Source organism: Chrysochloris asiatica, unplaced genomic scaffold, assembly GCF_000296735.1.
Source record: "Chrysochloris asiatica unplaced genomic scaffold, ChrAsi1.0 scaffold00354, whole genome shotgun sequence".
Classification (NCBI taxonomy): Eukaryota; Metazoa; Chordata; class Mammalia; order Afrosoricida; family Chrysochloridae; genus Chrysochloris; species Chrysochloris asiatica.
Window position 1 is genome coordinate 1,099,371 of NW_006408872.1, and position 18,220 is coordinate 1,117,590.

An 18,220-nucleotide genomic window follows, 5' to 3' on the forward strand; every position below is an offset into this window, starting at 1 on the left:
GGGGCCTACAAAGGCAAGAAGTGACTGGCTTACAAGCTTTCAAAAGGGAACCTGGTGCTAGGGAGCATGGCAGAAGGCAGAAACTCCAGTAGGTACTATTCAATCTGTCTGGGCGGAATGGGTAACTCATGATACTGTAGTGAATAATGCTTATCAGGATGGTTTATGAGGGTTGGAAATGCAAAGGTGGAAGTTTTGTAACAAGGAAGGGAGTGATTAATTCACCAGGATAGGAGCGGAGGCCTCTGGGACCATCAACGGAGAAGAGCCGAGAACGAGACCCTACCCAGAGAAACAGAGATGCCTGAGATGGAGACAGAGTTGATGCCATGGAGTGATGAAGCGACTGGGGACTTTGAACCCAGAGAGGGAAAGGGACTGTGGGCCGAAAACTGGGGGGAGGAGGGAGAAGTGTAGGGGCGGATTTCTGGTATATACCCTTTGGGTGGTTGATGATGCGTGGAGGGGATTGGAACCATGGCAGTGAGATGATATACGATGGAATGAATGTAAAGCTAAAGTTCTCCCATGTAAACTATCATATAATTCACAATAAAACATTTTAAAAAAATGTCCTTGAAGCTAATATTAGAGGACAACGTACTTTTTTTTTTTTTAAAGTGCAGGTAGGGAAAGATGCAGTAATTTTAAACCTTTGCACTATTTGATTACTATTCAATTTGTTAATTGTTCAGCAGAAAGCAGAATTTTTATAACAGAAAGCAAAATTTATTGCTTTACCACTGTGGTATATATTTTCCATTAAAATAAAAAAAAAGAAGCACTCAATGCAGTGATTAAATTGACATGGATTTCATTGGAGACTGGGTAGGCTGGGGGAGTGGATAGCAAGGAGAGGACCAACTTCCAGAAAGTAACTTACACATACAATGACATTTTTTAAAAAATGAAAGAAAAAATGTTTATCTTCAACAAATGGAGCAAAGCATTCAAAACCTATCAGTCTAGCCATGGCCAACAATTTTATATCTTAAGTAGGCTCTTTTTGTTTGTTTCTTATTTAGTAAAATCTCTTCCCAAACATCACTGTTAATCATCCTTAGACTGGTTGTCAACTTCATATCCTTTAGACCTAGATTTTTCTGGTGACTGGCTGGCAGATATTTTCTTTTCTGGAAGGCTTTCCAGAGTTTCTCATTATTTTCTTTGGTGGAAGGTGTTTTGGGGAAGATGTGTTTTCCTTTGATGCCTTGGAAGCTGTGGGACAACCCACTTTCCCTTTGCCTTTCACTGGACTTGGTGCCATTGTTGCCTTTAGCCTGGGTTTAGGAATTTTCTTTTCTTTTGGCTCAGGTTTGGATATTTTAACCATCTTCTTGTTTTTCTTTTTTGAACTGCCATACTCACTGTTGTCTTCGTCTTCCATAATTCTTCATCATTGTCAGATTCTTTTTCTTGGAATAGCGCCTTGTTATTCCTCACCTTGTTCTTTCTCATTGCCTGTGTCTTCCATGAGCATCTCTATGCTTGGAAGCTGCCTTCCATTGCTGGCATACATTTTTGTGATCTTTTTCATCTTCATTATGCTTTGCTGTGAGAGTCATCCTTATTGGTCTTCACAACTTCTTCCGAGGCCTCACTATCTTCCTGTGAATTATTTCCAGACTGCCTCTGATTTTTCGCTTTCTGAGGAGACGATGGCATTTTCTTAGCTGGAGGACCTGAATCTCTTCCTTAATCTTCATCAGCACCATCAGATTCCTGAAACTGAATATCCAACGATCTTTCTATTTCTGACAGGCCAAGAGAAACCTGTGTGCTGTGGAAACAGGGCCGAGTCAAGATGCCAAAGACCAGGATCCCACCCCCAACATTCTGTACACTTGGCGCCCCCTCACCCCGGCTACTGCGGCCATTGCAGCTGAACCCAAGCTGCTGGTTTCTCAAGCTTTGTCACTCCTTGTTTTAGGGCCCCTTGATCAGATGAGCCCTGTGTTCCTCCTCTCTCCAAAGTGCTTCTGCTCATTTTTTATTGTCATTTATTTGCTTTATATATATTATTTTCTATCCTTTCATATTTATTTATTTTTGGTCTTTGTTTATTAGGTATGTCTCTTGTAGATAGCATATTGCAGGATCCTGTTTTCTTATCTATTCTACTATTCTGTCTCTTTGTTTTTGAAACCTTTTATTGTGAATTGAGTGAATGTTTTTTGAGGAGATAATCAGTTTTACATTCAGCAAATCACATAGTTGTAATCCCCTCCATGTACCATCAGTTAACAGCGTATTCCTGTCTTCACTTTAATTCTTGTGTCTCCCGCTACCTTCGTCTTTCATCTGCCAACCTTACTCTTATTGTATATTGACTTCCCATCATCCATGTTAACATGCATCTACCTTCTACCTTGGATTCCTAGTGTGTTGTTGTAGCATCAGTCCTGGATTGTGAACCACAAGTTTGGCTCTTCAAATCTTCCAGGTGCTCCTCAGAAAGCCTGTACAGGGTCGCTATGGGTCAGAATGGACTCAAGGGCACTTAACAACCCTCTAAATCATGAATAATTCTCATCCCCCTCCCATGTAATCATCATAGAATGTTCCTTTTATCAAGACAACCTTTTGTTAACTTTACAACAGGGGTCTTTTTTGTATCCTTTTGTGAATGACTAATTTCATTCAGCTTAATGTCCTCCAGGTTCATCTGTGTTGTGGGTTGTTTTGCAGGCTCATCATTATTTTTCAACATTGAGTTGTATTCCATTGTATGTATGCACCAAAGTTTAACTATTCTTCTGTTGATGGGCATTTAGGCTGTCTCCATCTTTTTGATGTACCTCTTGTAGACGGTGTATTTTAGGATCCTATTCTCTTATCCATTCTGCTACTCTTTGTCTTTTAACTGGTGCATTTATCCATTTAGATTCATTGTAATTATCAATAGGTATGAATTTTTTGCTGTCATTTTACTGTGTGCTTTTTTGTGGTGCTGCTGGTTTCTTTTGCCACATAATTTTCTGCCCTGAATTCATTTTGTTTGTGAGTTTTCTTCTCGTTTTCTTTATTGCTATTGTTATATGTATACTGAATTTTTTTTTTCACTTTGATATGAAGATGTATTAATGTTCTTTGAGGTTACCCTGTAACTCACTAAATTTCCCCCCAGTTTAAAATAGTCTTGACCTTGAAATTTACTAGACTTCCTTGTCTTTTGGAAGTTTTGTATCTACACTATTCCCTCTTTTTGCTTTGTAGTTGTTTTCATTATAAATTGATATCTCTGTTTCCCTATTTTCAGAAAACAATAGACTACAACAAGTGTGGGTTGGAAATTGTTAGCTGAAAAACAAATCAGCTATAATTTTTTATTTTTCAATCTCTACTTATGGTTTGAGCTAAGGAGAATGGAGGTTAAGACCATAGTGACACAGATTTCAGTTCTGATTTTCCACTTACTATCTCTGGTGTTGACAAGATATTTAGTCTCTCAATTTCAAATTTCCCAGTGTTAAAATGAGAGCAATAATATTTGTTACCTTAAAACTGTTGAGGATGAAATGCCACCTGTGAGGGTTGCTGGGCCTGCCTGCAGCATCAGGTACTTTTGGCTGGGACAGGCTGCAATTGCCATATTCTGATGAATGTTACGTTCTCACCTTTCTGCTTATTCATGTTAGACTGAAAGCTACATGCTTCTTTAAGGAAGATGAGGGAAATATAGTTAAGGAGTAGCCAGTTGAGCCAGTGAAGTGATAGATCAGACCTGCCTCATTAGTTTAGGCAATAGTACCATTTTAGGGTCTGTGTTGGCATCAGAGCCCACTCCTCAGTGACAAGATTTGAAACATGGTATGTTTGACCCCAGAGATGGCCATTTTGACCTGTTTGTTATGCATGGAATGTTAGTCAGAGTACAGCTATTTGGAGTGTGTTTCAAGTGTCTAGTGGCCATTTGTTGAGAACATCACAGACCATACACCTTGGTCTTTGAACCATCTGCCCATGTCTCTGGGCTGAGAAATACCTTCACTTTTACTCCTGGTGTGGTGCTGTAGGATCAGCACTAGACTGTGAATTACAAGGTAAGTGGTTCAAAAACACAAGCTGCTCCTTGGAAACCCTATACAGGGTCACTATGAGTCGGAACATACTCGACAGCACTTCACAATACTCCAAGTGTGTTTTCATGATGAAATGTGCTTTCTCCTCAGGTTTTGAGTAATAGAAGTCCTGAAGTGGAAGAGCTGAAATCCATTATTGAAAACCTGCAGGAGAACCAAGTTCGATTACAGAAGGAGAAGGCAGAGGAAATTGAACAGCTCCATGAGGTCATTGAAAAACTGCAAATGGAGCTGTCTCCCAGGGGACCTGTGGCCCTTGAAATCAGTAATAGTCCAGCTGAAAGCCTTCGGACTGAGCTGGAACGAGGGCTGCTGGGTGACCGTGAGGTGGCAGTTGAAGACCTACAGGAGCCAGGCCCCCATGCACGGGTGCTGCAGGCAGAGCTGGAGGCAGCGCTAGTAGGCAAGGCAGCCTTGAGCCAGCTGCTAGAGGAGCGGGAACACGGGCACCACCAGGCCCTGGAGGCACTGGGGCAGAGCCTGCGGGCTGCTGAAGATGCTGCTGCCCTACAGCTGGCTGGACTGAGACGAAGCATAGCCCTCAAGGAGTCCTCACTGGAGGCACTGGCCTCCCGCTTGGCAGAGTTCGAGAATACCCTGAGAGAAAAGGAAGCAGTGATTTCAAAGAAAGATGTAGAAATCAATGCATTGAGCAAGCAGAGAGCAGCCCGCCTTGCCGAGTTGGAGGCTGTTCTGGCAGTTGTGTCTGGGTTCCATTGTGCTCTGGAACAGCAGCCCTGGGCAGAGGCAACTGAGCCCCTAGAGCTGCAGGTTCTGCGGGTGCAGTGTGCACGTCTTGGACGCCAGCTGCAAACGCTGAGCCAGAGGTTCCTGAGGTGCCAGCGGGAGCTGGGCCATCACCAGGTCCAAGAGGAGGGCAGCGCTGAGTTTAGGACCCCCAGGGGGGCGGTGGCCTTGGAGACTGTGCGTGGTGATGATTCAGATCAAGACGAGAGCTGCAGACCACTGTGCTCAGTGCCCTTTGGCCAGGACCCTCAGGTAGGCTTCTTCCTTCCAGGGTTTCAGTGGGAGGCGGGGGTGCAGAGTTATATGAGGAAAGTTTGGATTTTTCTTACTCTTATACATAAAAAACTTGTTAACATTTCTTCTTCCTTGCTGGTGCCAGGAATCACAGTTACCAGCGCCAGAAAGTGGGGGATTAGTGTGAAACTGACTGTACAGAAGCGGTCGTCCTGGGCCTAAACCTGCCATTGCTCTGAGTACTTTCAGCTCATGAGGACTTGTCCTTTGGACAGTGGGAAGTGTCAGTGCTGCTAAGCCTTCCCTGCTCCATCGGGTCCAGGTTTTTCTGCTTCCTTGTGGTTCTTAGTCCTAGATTTAGTTTTTTATGTGCATCCCCAGATCAGACCTCTCAGATGAATTTCCTTCTGGAACAGAAGTCTCTGTGAGCTTCTGGGTTTTGGGCTCTAGTTGGCCTTGAGGCCCCCATGCTCTGGGTGCTACTGTTTGGACCATACTCCATTGATGGTGCTGAATGCTCAGAACTATGTTCATTTGTGACAAAGGTGGCATGATGGCTGTGGCCTGTGCAGAAGTGCTGCAACCATCCCTCTGACCACCAGGTTCCTGTGAGTGATATGGTCTGGGGTCCCTTAAATGCCGTGGTCTTAGGCACTTGTGGCTGTCTAATCAGACCTTAAGGGATCCACGAGCAATGTAGTCTGGAGTCTCAATGGGTGTTGTGGGCTAGGGAATCTCCCGCCATCCCCTCTGACTTGTGGGTCATGCAGACTGTAAAGTTTAGGGTACACACAGGCAGTGAGGTCTGCAGGCAGTCCAGCTGGCCACAGTCCCATCCCAGCCTTACTGCACGTTAGCTCCCAGGCAGGTTCAGCTCTAATTTTGATGTGTGCTGCTCTCGCTGTCCCTATCAATACAGAGCCCTGTGAAGGACCATCGGCAACCAGTTCCAGACCGTGAGGCTTCAGGTGGTACAGGTCTCCTGGGGCAGGAGAATGTGATGTCAGTGCTGACTGCCTGCCAGAAGCAGCTGGTATCTGAGCTCTTCCTGGTGAGGGACAAGGTGCACCTGAGCAGAGAGGATAGCCAAAGTCGGCTGCGACAAAACAAGGTACTTTGTGCAGCCACAAGAAGGGCTTGCAGAGCAGGGCTTGTCCGTCCCTGTGGTGGGAGGTGTGGCTGCACATGGAGTTAGGTGTCCTCTAGACTACCATGTGATGTTATACATGCAGTTTGAAATCTACACGTGTTATTTAAGATGCTCTAGGAAGCATACATTTGCCACAGTTAAATCAGCTTTTAGAAAGTGAATGGCTAATTGGTGTTTTCTTGTGAATGGGACATACTTGTTCTTCCGGGTGCATCCTGGATTCTCCTTGTGAGGACAGAACCTCCTGTGGTCTTATTCAATAGATTCAAGGAATCTATTGCCTGCATCTGGTTTGTTTCTAAAGACTTCAGGACTGTTTTTGAACCCTAGGCTTTTCCCAGAAGAAAGAGTAGAGTCAGGATGTTTAACCCGTGGTGTCAGGGCGGAAACCATGTTTGTGACTGTGAGATGAGGTGGATATGGTGGCAGGTGCTGGTAGCCCTTACCTGTGGGTATCCCTCCTTCAAGTCACTTCCCAGTAAGCCAGCATGTCTCTGTCTTTGGAGTATGCTGTTGCCCTCTAGGTGTTCTTGGCTGCAAGCTCCCTTCCCCCATCCCAGCAGTCTGAGTCTGCCCTTGCTGTTTGTCCCCACAGCTTGTGTCCATGGTCTGAAATTCAGAGTGACTGGTTCACTTGTTTCCTCAAATATACTGCCAGACTGCTATAAATTGCCATGGCTCCTTCCAGCCTAAGCATCTCTGTCCAACCATGAGGGCTTCATGAAGAAGAAGACCACAGGGTGCTGCTGACCACATGGTCTGCAGCTCAGGAAATCGTTTGAAGTCTGAAAGGTCTGGGTCCCAAGCATGCGAGGCTGTGGTTGGGCTGGCAGCTTTGAAAGGAGATGCCACCTCCATGTGTTTATTCATCCCTTTGTGAGGTGCATTCCACATGGAGAAAAATATTTCAGAAATTCTGTTCAGCAGACTTGTCTTCATCCTATCATGATTGGGAGCATAAGTTTAGTTCTTAAAAGAATTTGAGCTATTGCTAAGTTCTTAGAAGTTATACAGTGAAGAGGAAATTACACATTTGCTACATAAGTCACGATTTTGTGGGGTTTTTATTTTCTTCAACATTCTGAGAAGAGACCTTTCCTGTCTCCTCCCTCCTCTCCCCCCACTAAAAGAATATGTGTTCTTAGTAGGTTAATGTATAAAGGAAAAATTGCCTTTGAAGTGAAGAGCTTTCAGCTTTTGGAATTGAATTGAATTTCAGATTTTGGAATTAAGATTTAATTTGTGGAATCAAATAAACTTGAAATACTAAGTGTTTAGAGGGACTTATTTATCGTGAACGCTCATAGACAGTGAGGTCTGCTACAGTTAGTTCTTTTATTATGTGTGTGTTCTTTTTAACCTTCAGGGTAAGGAAAAAACACCAGAAGATTGTCGCCCTCTGCGGAAAGTAGACCTGTTAACTCAGGTGAAACAAGTTCAGGAGAGATTGACTTGTCTGGTCCATTCAATGACTGCCCAGGACATGGGCCCAGATGGTTCGACAAACCCACAACCATTGGCGTGTTCTGCACTTGTTGTAGAAAAGAACTTAAATGATGTTTCTCGCAGTGATGAGTCGACTGACAGACCTACTCCTGCTGCAACGTTTAATACCCACAGAACCACTTGGGATCTAATGGCAGTTACTGAACATCCAGATGCTTTGACACCAACCAGAACATCAGACGTTCCCATTCAAGAAAAAATTGAACCACAAGACTCACCATTCTCCTTAAAAACTGGCTTGCAAAGCAGTTGTGAAGGTGTGGAGCCCTTCAGGAGCCCAGTGCAGACAATGGACCTGTCCTCCTGGGGCTCACCTGAAGTCGTCAGGAGGGACTCAAATCTGGAGCCCCAACCTAGCCTGCCCCTCACACCCTGTTCAGATGCCACAGGTCTGTGCAGCCCTGGCCCCACATTACTCCAGGCAGACAACTCTGACCTCCTTTGTTACCCGGTACCCACAGGCAAGGGGAAGTCACTACCCTGGGCGGAGTGTCCCCTTGCTATAGACACACCTCTGTCCACTGATCACCACCATGTAGAGGGGACAACTGTGGTAAGGAACTTCTATTCCTGCTTTGCCTCATCAGGGCTGTGGGTGGCAGCTCAGGGTGTTGCTGGGAAGCCTTCTCAGGTCAAGCACTGCATTGTTGGTTCATCACTGCTAGAGTGATGATTTGTTCAGGTCCTGTAGTCAGCACTGTATATAGGAAAGTTAAGTGTGCAGCAAAGCTATGAAATTGGAACAGGTCATTTCAGGCAGTTTCTGAAATGAGTGAGGTGTATGGGGCCTACTGAGTTTACCTCAGGCCTAGCTTCTGTGCCAATGCTGACTCCACATAGCAATAAAGGCCAAATAATAACCTGCACAAGGACTCTTGGTCTAGAATATGCTGCTGTATTTGTGTTTAGTACTGTTTCATATTTATCAGGTTTCATGTATATTGCCATTTAATTTTAAAAGCACTTTAATTTGTTCCTGAGTTATATCACGATTTTCTAGCCTACTTATCTTGACATTTTAAGGTCTTGGATAAAATAAAAAAAACTAAACTAGTTTTTTATTGTACATGTCATCTCAGGTATCCATAGATTGTCAATTTATGTAAATATTTATTAATTTAAAATATTTGGTAGTGACTACTTTAAAATACATGTGAAGAACTGTGGGTAAACTAAATAATTATATTATTGGAAACACATGACCTCAGTATGCTTGCAAGTCTGAATTTTTTCCTGTGGGGTCTGTGTGAGGAGATGATAAATTCAGGACCGTTTTCATTGGGCAACTTTAGCTCCATGATGTGATGTTATTATTTTATAACCACTTAAAAGTCTGCCTATTTGAACAGGAAAAAGACGTCGAAGATTTTCTCATAACGTCTCTTGGTTCTCAAGAAAACTTAAGATCATCTCCTATTGGGTTAGAAGGAAAAAGCGATGAAAGTGAAAAAAGTGAGTCAATTGTCTTTGTGAGAGAAATTTGTGTTTTGACAATTTTGGAGTACAGAATATTGCAAAGAATTCCTACATGTGTTTCGCCTAGATTCTCCAAATGTTAACTTTTTATATTTACTCTCTTTCTTTCTGTCTTCTCTTGCTCTCATGCTCTGTCTTACTGTCTGTGAACCTTTTGAGTGTCCATTGTAGACACAGTGCCACTTAGCTTGTAAACATGTACTTCCTAAAACTGAGGTCACAGCATAGTGCTCAGGACCAAGGAATTTGCAATGGTATAGGGCTAGTGTCTCATTTCCTGACCTTACTCAGATTTTTCCAATTGTACCAGTGGCGTTCTTTACAGAAAGAACTTCCCAGATTATGCATTGTGTCCAGAGGTCAGCTCTTTAACTGGCAGATGAGGGAAGCGGAAGCAGTTCATGGCCCAAGGCTGAGGGCAGGGATGGGGCTATACTTGGAGACTAGTGGGTGGGGTGGTTCCTACCTATTGCTGCGTACTGCCCTGTCCACTTCTGCCTGCCCCAACCTTGACCCACCTGGCTTTGCCCAGTCTTGTCTAGCTGTGTCCAGCTCTACCCTCCTCTACACTGACTAATCCATCAGTCTCCTCCCTCCAGTCTGGAGCAACTGCATGGTCTGTGGAGAGGGCAGTAGTCAGTTTGTAGCATGACCCTTCATCTGCACTGGCCCACAGCTCTCCTGATTTCTGTTTTTATGTGGATAGGAGTTAAGTTGGCCAACATGGGGTTTACCAGGTCTTTTATTGATAGGTTTTCTTTTTAGTTGTTATGTACCCTGTGGGGAGGCTACTTGAAACTTGTAATATTCTCTTGCTTCTCCAGCTTGCGTCTGTTTTTAGTGTCTGTTAGTGATCTTGCTAAGTCAATTGCCCTGCCCCAAAACCAAATCCATCCCATTTCCACCCCGTTGATTCTGACTCAAAGCAACCCTATATAGGTTTTCAGCAACTATAAAGTGGCAGCAGACAACATTATCCTTCTTCCATGGAACAGCTGGTAGGTTTGAACCGCCGACTTTGTGGTGGTCAACAGCCTAATGACTCACCCACACCACCACCAGTTGTCTGTCGTACAGTGACTGCCAAATGATGATTCTCTAATCTCATCTTTCTTTCTATAGTTACTTGTTGGCTTTTTTTTTTTTTTCAAATTTCCTCACTTTCTGAAGCATTTTGATTTTGGTCCAGTGAGTGCTTTTGAAAACACCACACTGAAATCTATATAATCCATTGGGGATCTTACCATGCATTTGCAGAATAGAGCAGGAAAGCATTTTATTTTAATTTTATATACTCCGGCTATAATTGTTGTTAGGTGTCATCAAGTTGGTTTTAACTCTTAGTGACCCCCTGCACAACAGAACCAAACATTGCCTGGTCCTGTACCAATTTCACGATGTTATGGTTGAGCCCCTTGTTCCTGCCAGTGTATCAGTCCATGTCATTGGGGTTCTTCCTCTTTTTTTGCTGGCTCTCCACTTTACCAAGTGTGATTACCTTTTCCAGGGACTGGTCCCCCCTAATAACACGTTCAAAGTAAGAGACAAAGTCTCACCATCCTTTCTTCTAAGGAACATTCTGGCTATACTTCTCCCAAGACAGCTTTGTTTAATCTTCTGGCAGTCCATTATACTTTCAATATTTTTTGCCAACACCAAAATTCTAATGCATTGATTCTTCTACGATATTCTTTACTCATTATCCAACTTTCACATGCATATGAGGAGATAGAAAATACCATGACCTGGGTCAGGCACACTTTAGCCCTCAAAGTGACATCTTTGCTCTTTAACACTTTAAAGAGATCTCTTGCAGCAGATTTGCCTGATGGCAATTTCAACTAATTAGAATGCAATTTGAGAAATTGAATGATTCTGCAAAATTCTCTTGCAGATGTCGTGGTATTCATTCTATACCATGTATTTGATGACCATTCCCTGGAGACATTCATTTCCAACTGTCAGAATCTCTTCTAGTGTTTACTTTATCTTAGAATCATATAGTCCTGCGAGCTTTTATTTTCAAATAGATACAGAAATGTGCAAGCTTATCATGCATAAAATCATTTACGTTTTTTGTAAAGTAGTCTTGACAAAGAACACAGGTAAGACCACATAACATTCGTTTATGACCAGACTATCAGGACTGTATAAAATTGTCCAATGGTTAGAACTCAAATCTTTAGACTTCAGGTATTTTATTGAGTGATCATGTGAGGAAGGCTTGACCATGTGTTCTTTTCAGCAGAGGTCCCTTGTAGCTAGAGTACAAGACTGTGGGGGTGGGGGTGGCCACAATCTCAGTTTTCATCGCTGTCATAGTCTGTTATCTGAGAATCAGTATAGAGAGATGTTCTGCCTGTGTTGTCTCTTGTTGAATGAGCAGAAGTCCAGGGTTTGCATAAAGGGGCTTTAAAAAGTTCATGGGAAATGGAATGAAAAGATATGGGTTATACTTCCAAGAACTTTTTGATGCCCCCTCATAAGTGATTTTTCTATTTGGACTTCCATGCTAAGAACCAATTGATGTTATGTCTAACAAAGATTAGATCTTGTCTGAACAGTCAAAAATTAGGGAGGATTTAACAATTTATGTCTTGAAGGCTAACTTATGGAAATTTAGCTAAGTTACATCGAGTTTTTTATTAATCACTATATGGTGGTACAAGGCTAACTTAACGTTGTTTACAGCACACATCTATTTGTTTTATCTAAATTCACCTTATGAGTGACTTACACATACATGGTTTGAGAGCATTTTAGAAGCATGCGTAACACACATCTGTTATTTAAATATCAGTTTTAAACTTGGAATCCCAGTGTGGCGCTGTAGGATAAGCACTGCACTGCACTGTTAACTGTAAAGATGGTGGTTTAAACCCACCAGCCACTCCTTAGAAACCCTATACAGGGTTATTATGAATCGGAACCAACTCAATGGTATTTGACAACAGCAGTAAACTCAAATACCATTCCCTCTTATTATCTTCCTTTAAGAGTTGTATCAACTGTTACATCACTCTTGAGCAATTACATTTTAATGAAGCTCATATGTTGTAGTTCTAGCACAGATTTGCAGATGCACAGATTACATTTACTTTCTTGCCAACTTCTTGTTTATCTGTGACCGTATTTTCTCCATTGTACCAATCACCCTTCCTCCCTACCTAGGACCCAATTTGGATGTTCCCTGACTGCTCAGAAACCTCTAGAAGGTTCCCTTTCACACTTGACCACCTTTAGCTCCTGAATGGCCATCCTTGCTTTTCTGGATTGGATCCTTTTGTTTAATGTAACTTGGAGAAAAGGAGCTCTTGTGGAAATTGTTAGTTTTTGAGTTGTTGTTATGTGCTGTTGAGTTGGTTTCAACTTCATAACAACCCTAGGCACAACAGAACACTGCCCGATCCAATCCTGTTCCATCTTCACAATTGTTATATTTGAGCCCATTGTTGCTGCCACTGGGTCAGTCTATCTCATTGAGGATCTTCCTCTTTTACAGTGATCCTCTATCTTTCCAAACATGATATCCTTTTGCTGGGACTGGTCCTTCCTGATAAATGTTCAAAGCCTTGCTATCCTTGCTTCTAAGGGGCATTACAGCTGTACTTCTTCTAAGACAGATTTGTTTGTTGTTGTAGCAGCTCATAGTACTTCAGTATTCCTTCCCAACACCATAATTCAAATGCATCAATTCTTCTATGACTTCCTCTGTTCCTTATTCATCGTCCAACTCTCACATGTCTTTCAGGCTATTGAAAATACCATGGCTTGGGTTAGAAGCACCTTAGCCCTCAGAGCGACATCTTTGCTCTTCAACACTTTAAAGAGGTCTTATGCAGTGGATTTGCCCAGTGCCAAGCATCATTTAGGTTCTTGATTGCTACATTTATGAGCATTATTTGTATATGTGAGCAAAATGAAGACATTGACAACATTAACCTTTTCTTCATTTATCATGATGTTTCATTGGTCCATTTGTGAGGATTTGTGTTTTCTTTGTATTGAGGTGTGTTCCATACTGAAGGCTGTAGTCTTTGATCCTCATTAATATGTTCACTCCTCTTGACTCTGTGTGTCATCTGCATATAGCAGGCTGTTAATGAGTCTTCCTCCAATCCTTATGCCACATTGTTCTTCATATAATCCAGCTTCTCAGATTATTTGCTCCTGCATACAGATTGAATAAATATGGTGGAAGGATACAACTCTCATGCCATACCTGATTTTGAACCATTCATTGTCACCTTGTTCTGTTCAAATGACTGCCTCTTGTTCTGTGTATAGTCTACTTATGAGTACAATGAAAATCTTTTGTCCATCTAGCTGTTTTCCTTGTTTTTTGGCACAGATGAGCTACACCTCCAGCGCTGCATCAATTTGATGAAACATTTCAATTTATATTTTGTCAATTCCTAGAACCTCATTTTTCCAACCAGTGCCTTCAATATGCTTGAAATTCTTCCTTCAGTGCCACTGATTATTATTATTTTTTTTTTTTTGGCCTTAACAGAAATTGATTATCTCACAGTTTGGGAGGCTAGAAGTCCAAATTCGGATTGCTGGCACTAGAAGAAGACTGTCCTTAGTTGACTCTGGGGAAAGGTCCTTGTTTCCTTTCAGCATCTGTAGCCCCACCTTGCCTTGGAGATCTCCGTGTGTCTTGATATCAGTCCTTCTCAGGGTTTTGGAATTTCAAAGGCTGCACTCCACTCCTGGCTGTTCTTTCTTGTGGTTAATGGGTCCATTTAATCTCTACTAATTTATCTATCCTTTAATCTCTTGTAAAATAAAATATGTTACAGTCCACACCCCAGGGAAATTTACTTTGATTCTACATTGGATCAGAGCTGTGATGGGTTAAAGGCTTGTCACATCAGATCACATCTGATCTGAGAATCTTTACATAACTGCTACATTACATCATAACAGTACTGCCAAACCAGAGAATCATGGTCCAGCTAAGTTGACACATATTTTGGGATGCAATTCAATTCATGACAGCCAAGTATTCTTTAAAAAAATCTTTAGAAGAAGAATTCATGCTTTTGAGTTATGGTATTGGAGAATATTGAAAGTGCCATGGGCTGCCAAAAGAACCAATAGATCTGTTTTGGAAGAAGTGCAGCCAGATTGCTCCTTGGAGGCCAAGATGGCCAAACTTTATCTCTCATACTTCGGACATATTGTCAGGAGGGTGCAGTCGCTGGAGAAGGATATCATGTTTGGTAAGGTGGAGGGTCAGAGAAAAAGAGGAAGACCCCCAACGAGATGGATTCGCCAAGTGACAGCATCCATGGACTCAAGTGTGACAACAGTAGTGAGGTTGGCCCAGAATCAGGCCCTGTTTCGTTCTGTTGTGCATAGGTTTGCTATGAGTTGGTACCGACTTGATGGCACCTAATAACAACACCAGTAACCAGTAAAACTATCTAGTTCTGGCCTTTTTTTGTTAGCAGGATTTTATTACTAATCCAATCTCCTTACTTGTTTTTCTGTTTCTTTTTGAATCAGTTTTGGTAGTTTGTATGGTTCTAGAAAGGAGCTCCGGAAGTGTAGTGGTTACAAGTTGGACTGTTAGCCTCAAGGTCAGCATTTCAAAACTACCAGTCATTCCATGGGATAAAGATGAGGCTTTCTGCTCCCATAAAGATTTACAGCCTCGGAAACCCTATACAGGGTCACTATGAGTCGGAACTGACTTCACGGCATACCACCACCACCACTGTGGTTCTAGAACAGTACCATTGATCTTTGATTATATAGTACCTCTTAAAATGGTTGTACAGCCACCAATTCTTTTTGGTACAGTGTCTTTCTGTAGTCCTCATATCTTCTTTTGACACTTCTGTCTCATTCAGTAGTTTTCTCTATAGACTCCTTCAGTTGAGGCTTGAATTTTTTCTTCAGTTTTTTTTCCAGTTTGAGAAATGCTGAACTTGTTCTTTCCTTTTGGTGTTCTGACTCCAGGTCTTTGCACATTTCATTATAATACCTTACTTTGTCTTCTGAAGCTGCCCTTTGAATTTCCCATTAAGCTCTTTTACTTCCCATTGCCTTAGCATTTCTACATTCAAGAGCACATTTTTGAGTGTCTTCAACATCTATTTTTGTCTTTTATTTCCTGACAGATGAGTGAAGGTTTAGGGGGAGAACTTTAATATTTCAATTTGTTTTTCATTTTCCCATGTGTATTGGTAGCTTTGTTTTGGTAAATGAATTTGGAGCTGGAAACCAGCTCCTTTGCAACCTGCGTACAGCCCTCTTGCTTCTACTTATGTTCCATGTGAATCATGCCCCTAGTCTCCATTCGCCACTCATAGCTCTTCAGGCCCACAGCCATGAGTATTCTGTTGTATTTTCCTGTCACAGTTTCTCCCACAATTTTCCTTCTCTAATTCTCACTAACCAAATATTGGACTCTATATTGATTATTTTTTTGCTTTTCTCTATATCTGTCCTCATTTCTGAGAGACTTTTGAAGCTTCACTTCTTAACCTTTGTACTAAATTATTTAATTTTTGCTGTCATCCTTTTTATCTCTTAGACTTCACGCTTATTGTCTGACCATTACATCTGTAGCTTCCTGTTCTTATTTCATGGAAAATATGCCTCTTCTTACTTCTCTAAAGATAGTAATAATAGTGGGTTTTGTTTTGAAGTTTTCTTCCGTTTGCTGCATTTGCTTTATTTCTCCCTCATGTTCCCTGTTTTACTTTGTCTGTTTTATCACAAATCTGAGGGCCTGAACTAAAGAATGATCTTGGGACTCAGCTCGTGCCATGAGGGGCCGCTGGTAGCTCCAGGGGCCCCACCATCAGCATGCACTTCAGATCTTTCTTGATCTGATGTGCTCCTTTAGGTATCCTCTTCTGCCAGGTATTAAGCCTGCCTGTTTGTCAGTGTATGGATTTCTGATCAGGAAAAGCAGTTAGAAGGTCTTGCCCTGTTTTCCTAATACTCACCTCTCTCCGTCACTGAGCCTCATGCTCCCAGCCAGTCTTTCTGACTCTGCTCATCTAGAAAGAAATTTCTGAGTATGTGTAGAAAATCAGTGGGAGGGAAGGCTTGGAGGAATGGGCTTCTTAGAAACTTGGAATTCATCTCTTTTAGATTCTCCCCCCTCCCCAAGAGGTGGTTAATGCTTCCAAATCCTAGGTTCCTTTCAGGAGTCCTATATTGGCTATGGACTTTTCTCCCTGGCCCTCTCTAGATCAGGCACCCTGACCTTCTGGTTAGATATGCTCATTTGCTGTCCTCCCACCTACGGGATGCTGTGACCGAGGCTCAGGCAGCTGCTGCCTGGCATCAGTCCACCTGTACTGTACTGGTATTTGGAGGGTAAAGAGTTGCATCTGTGCAAATGTGTAACGTTCTTATATTTCTGTGTTATGGTATTGGTTGTTCAGGGATAACGCACATCTCCATGTACTATGTTCAATTCTCATTGAAACAGTGCTTTTAAAAAATACTGTTACCCGTTCCTGGTGTGGTATTGGGCTGCAAACCACAAGGTCAGCAGTTCAAACCCACCAGCTGCTCCTTGAAAACTATATGCAGTGTCGGTCACTATGAGTTGGAACCGACTCACCAGCACTTAGCAACATTGCCCTCTTTGATTTGTGATTTGTCTGCTGTTCTGAAAGGTATGAGGAAAATCCTTTCAGCAGCGCCACAGTGACAGATCTCAGTAGGTGTATGTCTTGGAGACTCTGGCAGAGATTCTTGATGAAGGCTGTCAGGGAATCTTGGTTTAGTTCCTGACTTTGTGGTCTTTGTTTTTAGGTGATGGCTCAGGTTTTGAAGAGATTGTAAACGGAGGCCCAGAAAGAATTGACACTTTCCCTGTTAATCCTGCGGCTGCTCCTCAGAAGTCTAGAAGGTTTCGTCTGTCACCAGTAGCAATGAAGGAGAGGGAAGTTCATGCGAAGCAAGTTCAGGTAATAAATGGATCATGAGAAGCAGTGTGCACTTCCATGAGAGCCAGTAAACCTTGTAACCCTATATAGATCTTGTCCTACATCCTGCCACATGGCTTCCACTGTCTGCATGTCCTGGGGTTGCCAAACAAGAAACCACACGTAGGCAGTTTTAAATAATAAAAAACTTTTTATCTCAGTTCAGGATGGTGACAGGTCCATGCTCCTGTGAGGACTCTTCTTCCTCTTTTCTGGTTTCTGTGACCCCAGGCATTTTCAGGTTTCTGTAACCCCAGGCATTTTGTGGCTTGCAGATGTATCTTCATTCACAGGATTCTGTCTCATGTCTGTCATCTTCTTTTTGTAAGGATGCCTTTCATATTGGATTAAAACTAACCCTATTACATTATGATCTCATGTCAACTAATGAGATCACCAAAGAAAGGCACTGTTTTCCCTAATGAGCCCATTTACCAGTATAGCTGTTGGGGCATCTATATCTGTTGTTTTGGGGAGGGATGTAATCCAATCCATAACTGTTACACTTATTCAAAAGCTTCATTAGCCAGCGCTCTTAATTGCATGCCCCATGTAATAGTTTTAGAAGGAACTCAACTGTTGTGAGGTGTTTCAGGCTGACTGGAACACCACACCCTTGTAGCAAGTGCTCAGTTTCTCATTGTGGAATTTGTCACACAGCACATTGACCACTTGGCCCATGAATACACATTTTTAATGACTTAAAAGACGGACAAATTGCCATATAAAAGAACCCACTACCATTAAGTTGATTCTGACTCTCATTGACCCTGTATAAGGATTTCTGAGTCTCTAAACTTTTACGAGTCCTGGTGTGGTGCTGTGGGCTGATGCAGTTAGTTTGATCCAATATGTTTGTGGCTCAAACTTAACAACTGCTCCTCAGAAACCCTATACAGAGTCACTATGGGTTGGAACTGACTCAACACTTAACAACAACGACGACAAACCTTTACAAAAGCAAACATCCTTCATTAGGAAAGCAATACCATTCACAATAGCCACCCAAAGGATGAAATATCTTGGAATAAATATAACCAGAGAAACAAAGGACTTATGCAAAGATA

The 18,220-nt window shown here is 42.3% G+C and overlaps 1 protein-coding gene and 1 pseudogene across 1 annotated transcript in view; one reads left to right on the plus strand and one right to left on the minus strand.

The window, feature by feature from the left end:
* The window catches only part of PCNT (pericentrin), a 174,585-nt gene that overhangs the window by 102,811 nt on the left and 53,554 nt on the right, over positions 1 to 18,220 (plus strand). The window contains 5 exon segments of the mRNA XM_006878175.1: positions 4,173 to 5,081; positions 5,983 to 6,174; positions 7,580 to 8,272; positions 9,069 to 9,171; positions 16,981 to 17,135. Coding sequence (XP_006878237.1) covers positions 4,173 to 5,081; positions 5,983 to 6,174; positions 7,580 to 8,272; positions 9,069 to 9,171; positions 16,981 to 17,135 — 2,052 coding nt within the window.
* Positions 1,094 to 1,877, minus strand: LOC102829812 (annotated as a pseudogene).